We start from the raw sequence: 16,956 nt of genomic DNA on the forward strand, positions 1-16,956 counted from the left end.
TAAAAGCTATTTAAAGGTGATTCTACACAATATGTCTTCTTTAAGCAATCCTGTCCATTTTATATGGACTTGAAAATTAAGATTTTAAATTCCATAGCAAGTACCACAAGTGTATGTTCAATTATAGAAAAGTTACCATTTATTTATCTGGGATACTAAATCATGTGTTGCATTTTAGCTTAATTACTATTCTATTTAAATGTTTACTCATAAAATCTGATGTACTCAGGTTGAACTGGGAATGACACATGGGCGCACAGAGACTGGGGCAGTGCAGAAAATCACTGCCAAATATCTGCAACATTTTCAATATGGAGCTGACACCAATATCTAGAGAACCCCTTCGATATCACAGATAACCCATCTCTCTCTCTTTTTATTTATGTATACATTAAAGTATTAGGTTGAAATCCACTGTAAATCTGCCGAAATGGAACTTAAGCTTGTACATTATTTTGACATTAGATTGTATTTGTGGGTTTGCCTGGGCACTTGACAGGCACTTGGTTCTGCTTGGTTTCCTTCAGTGCCTGTCCACTCATAAATCCTGTTCTGGCGCAGTCACTGACGAGATGTGTAATTAACCTCCATTAGTGGCCCTTTGAGGGCATTGGTTGGTGAGGTCCAATATTTGGGACATTTTTGGTTTTGCCTCGAAGAAGTAGCCATTTTTCATCTTCAATGAAGCTCAGATTCTCTGGAGCTGTAAATTCAAATTCATCTATTATTTGTGGAGCACAATTGGTACAAACATAATTCAAAGTGCTTTACACATGTAAAAACATAATTTAAAACATAAACTTAAATATTTTTTGTTATACATAAGCATTCAGTACATTTTTTTACGTGTGTTTTAGAATAACTTTATATTTGGACTTTTGTAGGAAGACATTTGGTTTTACATTTCTGGTAGATCAGAACATTTATTTTTCCCTTTTTGCCCTTTTTTGCATAATTTCCCTTGTCACAATTTAGTTGTAAAAAAAATATTTTTAATCAAGAAAGAAATCAGATTACTCACATCAGATGTGTGTTTACAGACACAACAAATCTGATAATGATCTGATTTCTTGACCGTTAAGACGGTTTAAATGAAAAGCTAAATCTGATGTGGGTAATGAGAAGGACCATGATCAGAAAGAAATCAGATTTTGTATTTTGTCAGTTTACTAATCGTATAATATGTTTGAGTGTGCATGTAACCGCAGCCTCTGTTTACATGACTTTTCAATAATCTGACCATTTCAGAAATTGGATAATGATCAGATTTCTGGTGTGCATGTAAACATAGCCCATATGTGACAAACCCATCACAGACAAAGGGAGAGACAAAAATGCTAACCACTCTGCTAGCTTCACTGCATCATAATATGAGCTGTAAAACTATTCACTATTTGCACGCTCTATAACCGTCATGTTTATTACAAGAAGGTGCGGATTGATCTACAGGTTTGACATGTCGCAGTTGTGTCCTTGGGCAAGACACTTCACCCATCTTAGCTGTGTGACGCTGCTGATGTTATATTGGGGGTTAAATTTTATACAAATACTGTTCTACTGACCTCAAAGCAATTCATGGTTTGCTCTGGTTACAAATAATGTGTTTGTGTGTCTGATGTTGCTAAATGATAGTTGACTGTCCCTGTTTGTCCTCTCATCCTCCGCAGAAAGAGCTGAGTGAACAAAGTCGATCTGAATATTTTTCCAAAGTGGCCGAAACCCAAGAGCCTCCTCACATCCCCACAAAAACAAAGAAAACTGGGCTTCAAAAGATGTAAGTATGAGCAAATAACACTGAAGTTTCCAGCCCACCGGTCAGACAGGACACTCGTAGAACTGTCCATATCCTGTTTATCAGAGGGAGGAATGGGTTCTTTAAACTGTAGAAGTAGTATTACTGTTACTCAAATACTCAATTACAACTAAAAACACACATAAATCTGTTCTCCAAAAATGTAAACCTAAATGTAAAGTTGGTTTTGTTTTTATTTTTATCTGGCTTTTTATGTCACATTAACTTCATCATTCAGAAAGTGGGTCAAATACTTGGTGATCTATTAAACAACATGAATCAAAGAAAATTAAGGATTTCACTGTTGTTTGGTTATAACATTAGTGAGAGTGAATAACAGTTAAATCAAGATGTTTCTTCTCACTATAATCGTAACTCAAAAATTTGATAATGACATAAACGCTCTTTTAACCAACTATAATTTAATGAAATCGAACCCATGCAGATCCGGGCTGGATGCCCATCAGGTTTAATTTTAGTCAAAGTAATAATACACTTGTACTGATCAATGGAGAGCAAATAGAGATATTTTTAAAAGTAGACATTTAGATTCAAATTGCATGTTTTCATTTATTTTCTGTCAAAATTTGGCTGAAATGTACAAACCCCAAAGTAATAAAATCTATTGTATTACAGTAATGGGAGCGTTTGTAAGTTGTTTTATAAATGTCTGTTCTTTATCTACTTTACAGAGCCAAGCAGGCCAGTGTCCAGAAGGAGCAACAGAAAGACCCCCAGAACACTAGAGGACAAACTGGTCTAGAGGAAGCACATCCAAACCACTCTCCTGACACAGTGGTACACATCGGGAATAGTCTGGACCCGGGCCCAACTCGTGACCAGAATAATAGTAACACTGACAAACAAGAAACCGGTCCAGAAACTAGCGAGACCACAAGGGACGAAGGGGAAGACCCTGTCCCGCAACGGGCCAAGAGGGCGTGTCTCGAAAGCTCCACTCAAACGTCCAGGCGTGACCCCAAAGTCGAGGCAGAATCCAAGGCTTTCCCGGTGTCGGAGCGCGTGGAAACCGCAGTGGAAGTAGAGCTGCTTACTCCAGGGAAACGGGCCCCACGGCAGCCCCTCGCGAGCAGCAATAACACGGCACAGACAAACCAAAACAGGCCGGCCGCAAGTCTGAGGGGCCTTTCTGACAAGCATGCATCCTCCAGCTCCTCTATTGCTTCCAGATCTGCACAGAAACATGCCGAAGAGAAGGGGAGCCAGAACGTGCCCCGAGCGTCGCGATTACGGAGGATGAAGAGGTCCTGAGCAGGAGAGAGAAGAGGGAGACTACAGTGATATTGTTATTTTAGGGTCATTGCAACGATAAATGCAGTCGCCACATCACAAGAAAGATATAGATGATGTGCCCACATGTTTCAGTAATTCATTGACCAAGATTAGCAGCAACTAGTAATGTAGTATTATTACACGTTTTACAGATTTTACTTTATTTTACGTTCTCTTTTGTCTTTTAACTGCATTGTTTTATTTTGAGGTTTTAATTTTGACCGCAAATACTTTAGTTCATACACTTTGTCTTTTTACAAATGCACTATGTAACTTTGTCTAACTACCGTATGGCATTACAATTATTTATTCAATTATAGGTAATTTTATTGCTTAAAATACACATTTTTACGGTGAAATGTGTCGCCGCTTTACAGATCTGATCTGTAAAACTGCATGTCTCCATGGAGACAGATATGTCTAATGCAATAGTGTGAAATATCCCAGGCAAAGCAATAACATCTCCATGGAGACAAGCTGGTGGCAGAACTTCCACTAGAAAAGATACATGGTGCATTTTTAAATTTAAATCATTTTGAGTCCATACATATGCTATATTTTGTAATTTCATAAAAGTATTTGATTAAAAATATTGATTGCAACTTTATGAATGAAATCTGTGGTGATTTACTGCTTTTTTAAAATATGATAAATAACAACATTTCACAATACACATGGGTTTCTCATTCTCATCACTTCTTTATTTTCTCATAATATGCAAATCTGAGTCAACGCTGACACGTTTACCTCGCACAGTCTGAGCCGAGGTCTTTGCTTTGGAAACAAAACAGCACGTCATAGTTTACTCTGTCTATTCTCCTCGCTGCTGCCGACACAAACACTTTACAACAATCGATACACGAGCCCTCAAGTTACGCTTTGTCAAACGCTTGAAACAAACCCGGCCTCCGCCCTTAAGTACTGCAGTGGTGGTGGTCAAGAAAAGCTCGCAAATGAAAGTCAAAAACCTTAATTTGAGTTCAGATTTGGTTTTGTGTTAAAGATTGGGGATTTCAGACAGCCAGGAGCCATGCTGTAACGTCATGGATTCTGCTCAAAATGCTGGCTCCTACATGTCTGTAAAGCGTCCAGTTCCCTCCTCCAGCTCCAACTTTGATTGATTGCCGTTTCCAGGTATATTTCATCACCCTGCTTACAAAAATGCATTGTCACAGTTAAGATGCCACTCATGCACAAGTTTCGTAGTACTATAGTTTTTCTAGCACCAGATAATTTGGGTGGTTTTTACTTTTAACAATATTGCTGTGTTTTAATGTGGCTATTGAAGTTGTTCCAGGGCTTAATTTTGTTCCCCCTGGACACAAGAAAGGGGCAATTTAAGGACAAATCGGTTCAAGACAGCCTTTCCAAAACAATATAAGTTATTCATTTTTATTATATTTGAATGACAAATAAATTAGTCTTGCACTCTGCGGGAATATGCAAATAGGCTGGAAGCAAACGTGATTAAAATATCATGGTTCTCTCTGTTGGCAGCATTGCAGTGGCAGTTTGTCCAAATCCTAGAGATGTTTGTAATTAAACTGGTGCTGTTCCCATCTCTATCATGAGTGGGTGTAATTTGACATCGGATACAGGCCCATAGTGTTACAGAGGCGGAGACGGTATTGTGTTAAGGCTGCTTGATATGTTTAAGGTCATTCCTGGTAATCTCTTGCTTTGGCTTTAATCCTTTTAACTGATTCTGAGTTGGATGGCAGCTTCTCAGGCTCAGTGCGCGAGCAAGCTGCAGATAAGTGTCCTACTCAAACCACTCCAACAAGGACAACATTGTTTGTGGATCATGTGGAGCAGGGATATTTTCGTCTTTAGGATTGACTTAACACAGGGAGAGCTCGCTAGAATGTAATTAGCTGTAAACACATTTGGACTAAGACCTTGCTGGAGTCTATGCTGTGTCTCTTGTAGTGGTTCCCATGACGGCTTCATGAGAAACCTCTCCTTTACGTCATCATGTTTGGCTGTAAACACCACACACAATGTTTGGCTCTAAACACCACACACAAACAGCACTCTCCGTCTGAACAAAGACAACTTTAATTCTCTTTTCATACAAAATATTTAATAAATATGACTTTCAAAAATATATTGCCAGATCAACACATAATTCTCAAGTTCATAACACAAGTCAAAAAGTAGGACAAAATGTTGCCATGATCTCATAGGGTTAACAAATGAGATAAAACATGTTTGTCTTTAAGAGCCTCATTTAAAAAAGAAACAAATGTGCACAGAAACAAAAGACTCTTGCAGAGCAAGGCAGTGTATTTATCCGATTCTACAGTGTTCCCATTGCCTCCTACCGTTCAAGTACTCGTGGTCTAGCTTATGATATTATGCTGACTAAAGCAGATGGGAAATCTGGCGTGTCTTTGTGTGAATGCTGTGCAAGTTGATGAAATTGACAGCCTTTCGAATGCATCAGAGGCTAAACTGGAGCTGCTGAGGGCTTTTGTTCCCTTAAGTAATTTTTCATTAGAGGCAAGCAATATGTCTGCCACCATGTCCATCCCTCAGAGCTGCTGTAGTCGCTTGTTGTCCTCACTTGCCTTCTATCAAGGTCCTGGCAACAAATTATGAAATGTCAAATGAGAAAATAAAAGTCTCTTTCAGGCCAAAAGTGCCCATTCATTGTCATTGAAATTCTTTGAAATTTGGCTTTAGCAAATGCAACGGAAATATTTAGAAATGGTAGGATTCCGCAGCTATCAAAACCTTCAAACTACACAGAACATATAAATAAAAAGGAATGATATCTTAAGGCTCTTGATTATTAAGTTAATAAATCAAATATACACAATGATTAATAAAAAATGTACATATCTACAAGTTTCTAAATCGACATAAATTCTTCATATTGGCAGCTACTGCTGACATCGAACCCGCCCCCAACCCCCAGAAATAAAAATAAATAATAAAGTTGATCTTTTTTGACAGTTGCTGTAGTCTAAAGCTGAAAAGGCACTTTCTCCAAACTGAACTAAAATAATTCAAACAATACTAAAATATTAGCTCTATTGTGGAACACGTCGGGTCGTTTAGTCATTGTACAACAATTACTCCAGGAGCCTCTCCATGTGTCCCAACTTCTAACCACAAGAACTGAAATGCATAGAGGACACGTTTGCCACAGCTCTACGATGAAATGTACACCAGTGCCTTGTGTTTCCAGCTAACCAAAGCAACTGTCACTGCCAGTGTAAGCCAGCTTGTCAAAACTTAAATTAACACGGGGAATATCTGAAAATACTGTGGGGTCGCTGACATGACGGTCCACTAACGACACATGCCAAAGCTCCCCGCTCACCCACCACCGGGGTGTGAATGCATTAGGCTTGGTTGCACAGCAACACAGCTGTCTGCTATACAATGTAGTCCATCCTGTTAATGCTGTTTGCTGTCTCCAAGTCTCTGTTGTCTTGTTTATTAGTCCAGTTTGGATGTTTGGATGTGGAGTTGGGGTTGGAGATGGGCGTCTTCTCGTCCCGCTCCACTAGTGTGTATGCTGGCTGTTTGGCAAAGCGGCCCTTCTGTAGGTGCCTCTCCTTGTCATCCTCATCCCCCTCTGGATGATTTGTCCTTATTTTGGCTATGAGTGAGTTCTTGTTTTCATAGTCTTTGATGGCCACCGTTAGGCCTACATGCTTCTCTATAGGGTTTTTGATTTGGTTCAGTTGCTCGCGCACATTGTTAGTTGTGTTGTCCTCTGAGCCTGTAGTGGACGTCCCATTGTGGTTGCTTTGTTTCCGCCGGTGACGCATGCACCAGAGAAATATGGAGACCAACACCAGGACCCAGATCACAATGAAGACGGAGCTGAGGAGGGGCACTAGGTAGTCTGCCGAGACAAAACAAGCAGAAAGGTCAGAGATGACACACACATAAAAGAATTTACCCCATTTAAACAATACACAAAAGCTTTTATTATATAGCTGCGTCAAGCTTGCTAAATCATTAGCATGCTTTTCCAATGCAACCTGACCTCTGAGCCCTAACAGGGAGGAGGCGGCTTTTATTTGGCTGTGGCGGCAGTCTGCTGTCACTGTGTTGATGAATGGTGGACACATGCAAGAGTCTAACTACTACTAGGTCCAGCCAGTCTCAGTGTGAGCCAGTCTGAGGCCTTGTAGCAGGCACCTCTAGTCTTTCCATTGAAACCCTGCCTGCATTCTTTTCAATTACAACTGCCATGAGACCCAGATCTGAGCGGCACTATTTACTGTAGATTGCACCACCCAGGTCTCCAGCTCGGGGCCTGTGTGGGTGGAATGGAAATTTGTTTCCAAACATTTTTTTTTTTTAAATTTTGAGTGCTTGCCACTATCTCATAACCTTCAAAAATGCCAGAGACAACATTGAACCCTCCCACACTATTCAGGTGTGTAAGCAAGTAAACAAAGGAGCTCAAAGTGATGCATACCAGTTTTGCTCGGGCTTGGCACACGAACTTCCGCGATGGCGGCGATAATGGTGTTGTTCCCGTTGCGTTTGCTAACCAGGTCCAGTATCCTGTCTATGATCTCTTTGCTCGGGTTACGATCCAACCGATGGTCGTCAGTCGACTGCAAAAATATAACAAGTATAAGTATAAAAGTGGGGTTAACATCGAGTTTATTCATGTTTTTTTAGTGTCCTTTACTGATTGTGTTTACATTGTGAATCATCGTGGTTATTCCTAATTGACCACAAATTAGATGTCGGGGTAAAGAAAACATGCTGATGATTGTAATTGTAGTGATAAGACAGATAAAGATTTTTTTTAAGTCACTTACAATGCAGACGTGGATTTCGTTGCTGGCTGAGAACGATGGGTCACAAGTTATAAACACTGAATGCTCCAAGGAGAAGTTTTTTACAATATACAGTCTTCTTAGCTGCTTGCAGACGCCCTCAACTGTTAAGCCCTGTGGAAAGGGAGAAAGAAAATGCTTAGTGGAAAATACATGGCAAATAATAACAAAAAGAAAACAATCTTTTGGTCTAGAATTTGGCAGTTGGTTCAATGTGCTATCTGGTTGGGATCCACCTCATTTAGATTAAAGACCACAGACTCGTAGGCCTGTCGCTATCGGCTGTCACGCTTATTAGACAGCTGGCGAGTGATGGTCCAATGTGGTGACAGAGTCGCCAGTGAACCCATTTAGCTGAAATCCATATGATCCTGAAGTTGATCTTTCATTGTGGTTACGTTTTGGGGGATTGGGAACACCAAAACTTGGATTGAAAGTGAATTGGAAGTCAAGAAAGGGGAAATATAATAATGTTGTTTCTAGGAGTAAATTTAAAAGCACAATAAAAGCCAAGACCTAAGACGGGATAGAAAAACACTTAAACCTGATCTTTTTGACTATTGTTGTGTAGGAAGCATGAAAAATGACCCCAGAAACCTCTGAATTTAACGTCTCTCCACGGTGAAAGGGGTAACTCACTTGAGGCATGTTCTCCTTGTTGAACGTGAAGGTGATGTTGGCGCAGCTGTCGTCGGGGAAACCGGAGCTCAGGTGGCATTTGTGAGGCGAGGTGGCTGGATTACTGCACCAGCACTCGCCCTCCTCCACACACGGCTTCACAAAACAATGGCTGTCCCGCACCGGCAAACAGCTCTGCCCTGAAGGACAGCCTCCACGACCTTTAGCGACGAGCTTGCACGATTTGGGACCGCACCGCATCTGGAAAAACAGTAAGAAGTTTTGAAATCAGTCATACTTTCCTTGTGTCTGATTACCATAGATAATAACGTGTGAAATGTACACTGGAAAAGGCCTAAATAATGATTCATTTCTTTTGCAAAATTGCTGTGTTCTGCCGCAGACGCTCCTGGAAGCTGTGAAACCGCATAAGGTCAATCCTATGATTTACTCCTCCCGAGGCAAGCAGTATCAGTGAGGCACCATTGTTCGTTTAGACATGAAGTATTCACGATAAATGAAAAAACTGCTCTCCCTGTAAATCCTCATCTTACTCAGGGTGACTTCTTGTAAATGGCATTTGGCAGCTATTTCCAACTGCGCCATTGTATTTCTTTTCAAAACAAAATGCATCATCTCTACATTGAATGTGACACTCTTGAGTCAGCTCCACCCTTTGCCAGTGCTGCTGTGCCCATGTTTCACCTGGGAACGTACTGAGGACATTCTCTCACGCCTAAATAAATCCTCCACATGAATTGGAGCAGAACTGATTCTCAAAACAAACAAAAAATGAATGACTAAAACATGAATTACCGCAACCAGGTTTGAACCAAAACTAATCTATCTGTGTTTGACTTGATGACTTGATTTACAAAAAGGCAAAAAACTTAATTAGAAAGTCAAGGTCCACAATTTTCGAACAACTGCCTCTTTGCAAGAATGGAAACGTGCTCAATGCCTCTCAGGTAGCATCTTATACAATAGACATTTTCACTCTTTGATGATTGTGTATTGTTTTGGGTAAATCACTGTAGTATAAATGGTATTTCTGTCTTTCTTAAAAAACAGTTTAAGATAGCGTTAGATGGATTAGTTCTACACATTACAGAAGCTTCACTTTTTACCACTATCTATCTCTCTTGACTGGACTAGAGCAAATGTGTTTTGGGATATATCAGTGATTTTTTCTAATACTAAAGTGCATGTTCCCATCTGTATTCCACAATGGTTTATTGCACTGTTGTTATCCCCGACTCCCATTGGTAAACGATGACATCATGTGACACACAGCTGTACTAAGGCGTCATAAATTCTTCACACTCAGATAATGGTTAGCAGTTTAAAGGCATACCTTTGTGCACACCACTTTCCCATTGGAACAGTGGCAAGTGTTGCAGTCTTCATCCCATTTCATTCCATCAGGGGTTATGTGGCCATTAACGGTGCAGGATTTTCTTGTTTCTGAGACAAAGAAAACAAAACAGTTAAAGCTTAGTCAGCATTTTGTGCGTCTAAGGGATTCATTTCACAGATTTCATGACAGTATTTGGACAGTTTTTCAATACATCTTTGCACTACACACTTTGTTGCACTATAAACATCTATACTGGCCTCCCGTGGGCACTGACACGCTAATTGTGCACATACCTTCATGACAGTGGGGTCCCGTCCTGTCGGGAGGACACAGGCAGCGGTATCCATTGATTTCATCGACGCAGGTGGAGCCAAACGCACAGGGAGACGACTGACACTCGTTAATATCTGCCACAGAGCGCAGGGTAATGGGTTAGAAACTGCTGCCGTATGGGTTCCAGACAGCGCAAATATTGGGTTAAGCAGTCAGCACACAAATCTGATTCCTCGGCTGAATTTCCAGAGGTCATGTGTCATTTGCATGGTACATACACAAGTACACTGGTTAATAAAAACAAGTAAACACGCTTTAAGTCAGGCCTGGATATCTGTGCCCCATGCAGCTTTATTAAAGGCAGCATCATTAGCAGGTATGCAGGAGCTGAAGGCTGGACTTAGCAGAACAAAGGGTTTGCAATGGGAAAGAATGTGGCCATCTGAAAGCCTTTAAGAGGGAAAACAATCTGTGTAATCAGTGTCAGAGAGCATGGCTGATTAGCTGTTGGCCTGCTAAGCCCGTTTCCCCTGGGGATGGCAGCAGGGCCCGGCGGAGTGACATCGAAATGGTTGAACCTGGCCAAGAGCCCACTACAGATAATTGGCCGACTAGACCTTGCATTTGGTGTGAGCCTACGACTATCCTAAACCTGGGGCATAAGGGTTAGTACTCACTGATCCGACAGTCTGGACCAGCAAATCCGGACGCACACTCGCAGCGGTACCAGTTGTCCCCGTCCACACAGGTCCCACTGTTGTAGCTGTAGAGGGAAGGGGACATTTTAGATTAGTTTCCAATACCCCCAGGCATGTTTTAGAAAGTGCTTTATCAGATCTGACTTCATGCTGGGACTTTCTCAGCAGTCAGCGTACAGTGTAATTACAAGCTCTCCAGACCATTAGGGCAATCAAACGTGTTTCTTTTTATTGCTGAGATAGACTTGTACATTTGAGATGGAAAGCGGGCAAAATGTCTTTGTGTTGTGGTTAGACAAATACGGAATGATTATAGACCTCTACATGATCATGTTCAATGTGCGCAATGTTTACTTTTGAATATTCCTTTAAAGAATATTATAAGCTATAACCAGTACAGGAAAACTGGTCCCTTCACCCCACTATTGTTATTATAGGATGTAGAAATAGCGTTGGGTATTGTGTCGTCAAACTGCAACAAATTCCCAGATAGCATGACGAAAACACACATTGGTCTGTGTCAACCATCAAAGCAAATTTATTTTAAATCAGTTCATGTTATCCTGATAACTAATTAGACAAGAGCCTTAAGGGTTTAGGCAGTTTGTGGTTAAACCGAGCCGTGCCTAGGAGCTGTCAAAAGGCTGATTGCACCTTAGGAATGACAGCGAAGGGTGTATGTTTGGCTCCCAGCAGGTGAGACTCCACTGTGCGGGAGGAGCAGCCTGTTTACATCGGTCTAAAGCTACAGGAAATGTTTGGCTACCACTTACCATGGGTGCGGACTGCAGTCGTTGGTATCTGAAAGAAAAAAGGGAGGAGAAAGAGAGATACAATTTAGTTAGCCTGTTACGTGTACTGCTTTGAAAATGACAACAAGGAGCACGTCTGAGCTTGAGTCTGCAGAGGCGTGTTGGGCTAACCAAGTCCGGGCTGCACAATGACTATGCCTTATTAAAACAAAGTTGGAATTAGAGGGGGCAAAATATCGCCTACCAAAAGCAGTTGTTTTGATAATATGCAAAACTATGATAATAATATTAGGGGATATATCAAAAATGGAAACTGGAATATGGAGGACAACAAAGTCACATGGTATTTTAGTAACATCATGACAAAATGCTCACTATTCACAGGGAAGTTCTGATGATGATACATGATGCCACCATTATCCATTATTATTAAGTGTTTTGGGACATAATATAGATAGTGGTGTGTTATTCATTCATGCAGATTGTTTTCGTCACTGATAACACTTCAGCACAATGTATTTGGGCCTCAAAACTCCTGCTGTTAACACAATAAATGGATACCTTAGAAACTCCAAGAAGCTCCATACTTCTGGCAAGAGTTGGTGAGCATTTTTGTTGGGAAATGTGTTTGTTTCTTTTCTTCTCTGTGTTTTTTGTGTGCACATTTGTAGCTACTTTGACAGTCCTTTCACATTTGTACAATACCTGGACCTCGACCAAGGCATTTATAGACAGGCACATTTTTGCTGGATTGCAAGGATATCATCAGATTACAAAATAGATTATGATTTTTGCCACGTATTGCCCATTCTTAGTTGGATTCACGCTCAAAGGCCATATTTCAACAACTTAATTTCAGCCCAGCTATGTAGATCAGCCCACACCTACGCACTCCAGTTCTAATTTATTATAAATGCATGGAAAAAGTTGGGGAATTTCTGTTTTGAAGAAAATGTGTAGTTATTTGAGAGATCCCAGTGAAGCCAGGGAAATGAAGGAGTGCTGTAGTACAAGCTGACATGTCAGTGTTTGGACAGGATTGCAGAGGGGAGAGAGAGGCCTAGTGTTGGACAAGTCTTTAGGAGGAGGAGGAGTGAAGAGCAACATCTGTCTCCACTTTACCGGACCCTTTTGTGTCTACCTCCTCCTCTTTTGCTGATAGCCGGCAGCAGTGAGGGAAAGCAAGGCCTTTTTAATGTTTAAGATCAAGATGAGAGAAAGTCAGATATAATCAGATACAGGAGTGGGCCCGGTATGAGGTAGCAGGCAGGAGGTTTATCATGATTTACTAGTAATAACTGTCCAACTTTATCCTTTCCCCTGTAGCAGCTCTTACTTTGTGTGCATGTGGGCCCTTCCCAGCCTTCTTTGCAGACGCAGGTAAAGGACTCGCCCGTCACCACACAGGTACCACCGTTCTCACAGGGGTTGGGGAGACAACTCGAGTTCTTAGCTGCAACACAAAGACACATGAAGTTTACTTTTTACAAGGGATGATTTTGCAATACAATTTTTTTTTTTTTTTACAATGATTATGATACAGAATACCTAAATTTTATGATTATTCACGGCTATTGACATCATGACTGAACAACAGTGGAATTCTTACTTACTAGTTCAAAACCATTGCTAAAGGTTGCGACCAGCCATTTTTTTTTTTAAATCAAGCTTTCTGAATGTTAAAGTAATGTAACTGTGACATAAACAGCCACCATAAAAAGCACCCAACATTTACGTTTTTGAGTAGAGATTGGATTAAATTGATTAAATTAACTTCTTATATTCTTATATTGTGACTTGAATAATCATGATAGGGCTGCAACTGAAAATGTTTTGCTATTAATCTAGCAATTAGTCAGTTGATTAATAAATCCGTTGCTTGGATTGAGAAAGGCCGTGAATATTAGTGTTTTTTATAAATTTGTGATGCCGCTTGAGAATGTCCAGACAATATATTTACAGACAAAATTGTTTTTCATCTTTGTCTAATCCATAAAACCTCTTTTTTCAACATATGACCTGTTTGATTGCTACTTTACTGTATTTGATGATTATCTCAATAATTGATTAACTTGTTTCAGCTCTAAATCACGATTATCGATAAAAGAAATAATCTTGACATTCCCTCTTTTGACATAGATTTTAAGATAAGTGGAGCATATTGTCAGTCAGAGGAAACTGCTGGTTTAGGTTTGGTTTTCTCGGAGAGAATCTACACGCCTGGACTTTGAAGTGTGTTGTCAGGGCAATAAGGGATTTAAAGCGGATATCTGTCAGCACTCAGAGCAGAGATGGGGCGGGAGGGGGGCGCTGACAGTGCGATCAAAAACATTTGTGGACCTGAAATAACTTGAATAAAAACAGATATAGTAAAATAACTGACAGTGTGTGGCCTGTTTACCTTTAACTACAAAGGCACATTATTTGACAAGCCAACAAAACCACAAAGAGTCTGGCTAAATGGATGCAGTTGGGTACTTGACGGGAGAGGCATTCTGAGTAATTTATTCGCATAATTAATAAGCAAATCAACCGAGACATGGAGTCAGTTTGCAATCGTGACCCAAGAAGGAAAACAATTAATCATTTGTCCAAAACCTATAAAAGGAGGTGTCCCTGGTGCTGATACATTGTAAAAGCAGATTGGGTGAAAATGAGACAGCTGTGCAATTCATTGTTTTTAAATGACTACAACTGAATCGTTTTCTACATTTGAGAGTAAAAGTATTTCACACAGATTTTGAAAACTGTTAAAGCTTAAAAGCAGCAATTCAAATACATGTCTTAATTTTTCTTGTGAATTTTACATATGCATTTTTTTTTTGCCCAAAGCCGGGGCAAAAAATAACCCCTCAAACCATATAAAAAGTACTTTCTACTTTTCAGTCCATGTGGTGGAGTATAAAGTACAGATAACTACTCTCAAATGCAGTCAAGTAAAAGTAAAAAGTACCAACTGCAAAATGAATTAAGTTAAGTACAGATAAAGACTATTTTACTTCTGTACCTTTCCACCACTGCCTCTGAAAGCTGTGAAAAACACTATTGAACTCAGCGTGGGGAAGTCCGATTTTCCATTCATGACTAATCACAAAACCCAGTTGTGTTAAGGAGCCTGAGCAGATCCCCAGCCAAGTTGTAATTGTAAGCTGTGAATATTAAATATCAAGACAAACATTAAGACTTCTTACCGATGTTACATGTGGTCCCCTCCCATCCCGGCGCACACTTGCACTGAAACGTATCGCCCTCGTCGTGGCAGGTGCCTCCGTTGTTGCAAGTGGCTTCATCGCACTGGCTCTCACCTGGGGGTACCATTCAGAAATCCAGGGTTACTTTTTCAAACAACGAGAGGCGCAGCGTAATCATGTATTGAATAATTGTAAACAGCCCCCGGAGCGCATACCAAGAGCGTGCACGGGCAGATGATGCAAGACTATTTAAAAAAGAAAAGAAAAAGGCTTACGGGAGTGGCAAGTCTTTCCCTTCCAGCCATTTTTACATTCGCAGAAGAAATCCGTCACCAGGTCCCGGCACGTCCCTCCGTTATGACAGGGATTGGTGTTGCAGTCGTCAATGTCTATCAGAGCAGATGTCCAACAAGCGTTGTGATTTACGATTTCACCACATCAAAAACAATATCAAAGGGGCCGCCGCTAACGTGACGAAGTACTTACTGATCTCACAGTTGGTGCCCTCCCAGCCGTCTCCGCAGATGCACTGGTACACGCTGACTTTGTCGATGCACGTGCCGCCGTTGTGACATGGATTGCTCTCACAGTCGTTAATGTCTGAGTGAAGAAAGATGAAAACATGAGTGGTGCTTTATCGTACATTTGTGTGGTTTAAGAACAATGTCTATGGAAATGCAGGTAACTTTTTGATACCAATATTTTTTTTAAATCCACTGGAACCATCTTTTGAGAGATCATTGACACCACATGGACATAGTTTTTTATAGGTTCATTAATAAATCTACAAGTTAATTCAATTTCCTCCTTACATTTTGTGTGCATATGAACCAAATAAAATCACAATATTTTTTATTTCATGTCTAATTAGAAAGGAAAGTTCAGAAGAAATAGATTATTTTTTTTCTCAATAGACAGATAATGCAAAAAAAAAAGTGAAAGGCTAAATAAGGTTTTAGAAGAAAAAACACAAGTTGACCTACACTTTTTACTACAGTTTCTAAGTATTGATAATAGTATATGTCATTTTACTGTTGTTCTGTCCATTATACTGTATATATGTTGGATTTAAGTCTATTTTATTCTTGCCTATTTTATCACAGTTGACATTCTTACTAATATTACTTGTAGTTTCCTGTTGCACCATATTTCTCTAGCGTGTGCATTTTGTTCATTGACAACGGCAGTAAAACGTTTCTAATTCTGATGTGTGTTGTGAGAAAGACGTACTTTCATGGCAGTACGTCCCTCGGAACCCTTCTTGGCATTCGCAGCTGAACTGTCCTCCCGCTTGGCTCCTGCAGCGCCCGTGAGGTCCGCAAACGTTTGAGGAAATGTAGCGCTCGCCTCCAGGAGTGCTGTTGGACGCCACGGCAACGGTGCAGCTGTCAATCACTGCAATGACAGTTAATGGAGTTACACAACTGACTGCAGGGAGCTTGCACACACACATAAAGGGAGTTTATCACTTCACTTCACATGACAATTTGCACACTAATGCCTTCAACTAATGTTCTAACATCAAACATCTGACATCAGAACGTGTTGAAGCAATGGCCAATGAATACACACTGCAAGCTTAAAGGCTGCGTTTACAACTACGGTACATTCTTGTCTAGATTAGGTGTAAGATCAAACGCTGGAGAAAGAAAAATGAATACACCGTTTTTAAAGCCCCTAAATAATCACGGTAATAGTTCACAGTAGAGGTGTATGGACATGTACATAATATTGTGAACGTGTCATAGAGTAAATCACTTTTGTGATTAATTTGACAGGTTTTTCCACATTTGTCTGATTATTAAAACTCAAGTTTTAACACATTTCTATTGGCTTGACATAATATTGTCTGACTATCGTTATATATGGATGCTCAAAAATAATATTGAGGTATACATTTTCCCCCTCTAAGTGACATTTACCGTCAATAATGCTCTTCTGGCTTGAAATTGCACAAAATAGTCAAATACATTGTGGTAAATAAATATACTAGTAAAGATAAGTTGGGCTTAATATATTTTTCAAAGACAGGAAGCCATGTCTTCTACTTAGCAATGCAATCATACACATTCAGCTCGAGAGGTTTTAGAAAATTATGTCATTTTGTGGCAACCGCCAACAAGTATCACATGGCATGGGCTGGAAACGCAACTAGTGATTGATAGTTGTAA

At 40.2% G+C, this 16,956-nt stretch overlaps 2 protein-coding genes across 3 annotated transcripts in view; one reads left to right on the plus strand and one right to left on the minus strand.

The window, feature by feature from the left end:
• Nucleotides 1–3,178, plus strand: part of slx4ip (SLX4 interacting protein) — a 52,053-nt gene extending 48,875 nt beyond the window's left edge. The window contains exons 6-7 of the mRNA XM_072436909.1: nt 1,668–1,774; nt 2,485–3,178. Coding sequence (XP_072293010.1) covers nt 1,668–1,774; nt 2,485–3,064 — 687 coding nt within the window. The 3' untranslated portion in view covers nt 3,065–3,178. The remainder of the gene's footprint in view (nt 1–1,667; nt 1,775–2,484) is intronic.
• Nucleotides 3,179–5,571: 2,393 nt separating this feature from the next.
• Nucleotides 5,572–16,956, minus strand: part of jag1b (jagged canonical Notch ligand 1b) — a 35,701-nt gene continuing 24,316 nt past the window's right edge. For both annotated transcript variants that reach the window (XM_072437486.1, XM_072437485.1), the window contains 13 exons: nt 16,016–16,180; nt 15,272–15,385; nt 15,061–15,174; nt 14,786–14,899; nt 12,931–13,047; nt 11,616–11,643; nt 10,822–10,907; nt 10,165–10,278; nt 9,869–9,978; nt 8,536–8,775; nt 7,879–8,010; nt 7,527–7,668; nt 5,572–6,944 (listed from right to left, as the gene is read on the minus strand). In XM_072437486.1, the coding sequence (XP_072293587.1) occupies nt 6,469–6,944; nt 7,527–7,668; nt 7,879–8,010; nt 8,536–8,775; nt 9,869–9,978; nt 10,165–10,278; nt 10,822–10,907; nt 11,616–11,643; nt 12,931–13,047; nt 14,786–14,899; nt 15,061–15,174; nt 15,272–15,385; nt 16,016–16,180 (1,952 nt within the window). In that variant the 3' untranslated portion in view covers nt 5,572–6,468. The remainder of the gene's footprint in view (nt 6,945–7,526; nt 7,669–7,878; nt 8,011–8,535; nt 8,776–9,868; nt 9,979–10,164; nt 10,279–10,821; nt 10,908–11,615; nt 11,644–12,930; nt 13,048–14,785; nt 14,900–15,060; nt 15,175–15,271; nt 15,386–16,015; nt 16,181–16,956) is intronic.

Source organism: Eucyclogobius newberryi, unplaced genomic scaffold (assembly GCF_026437365.1).
Source record: "Eucyclogobius newberryi isolate DKJ021-1_F unplaced genomic scaffold, fEucNew1.0.hap1 SCAF_8, whole genome shotgun sequence".
NCBI classification, from domain to species: domain Eukaryota; kingdom Metazoa; phylum Chordata; class Actinopteri; order Gobiiformes; family Gobiidae; genus Eucyclogobius; species Eucyclogobius newberryi.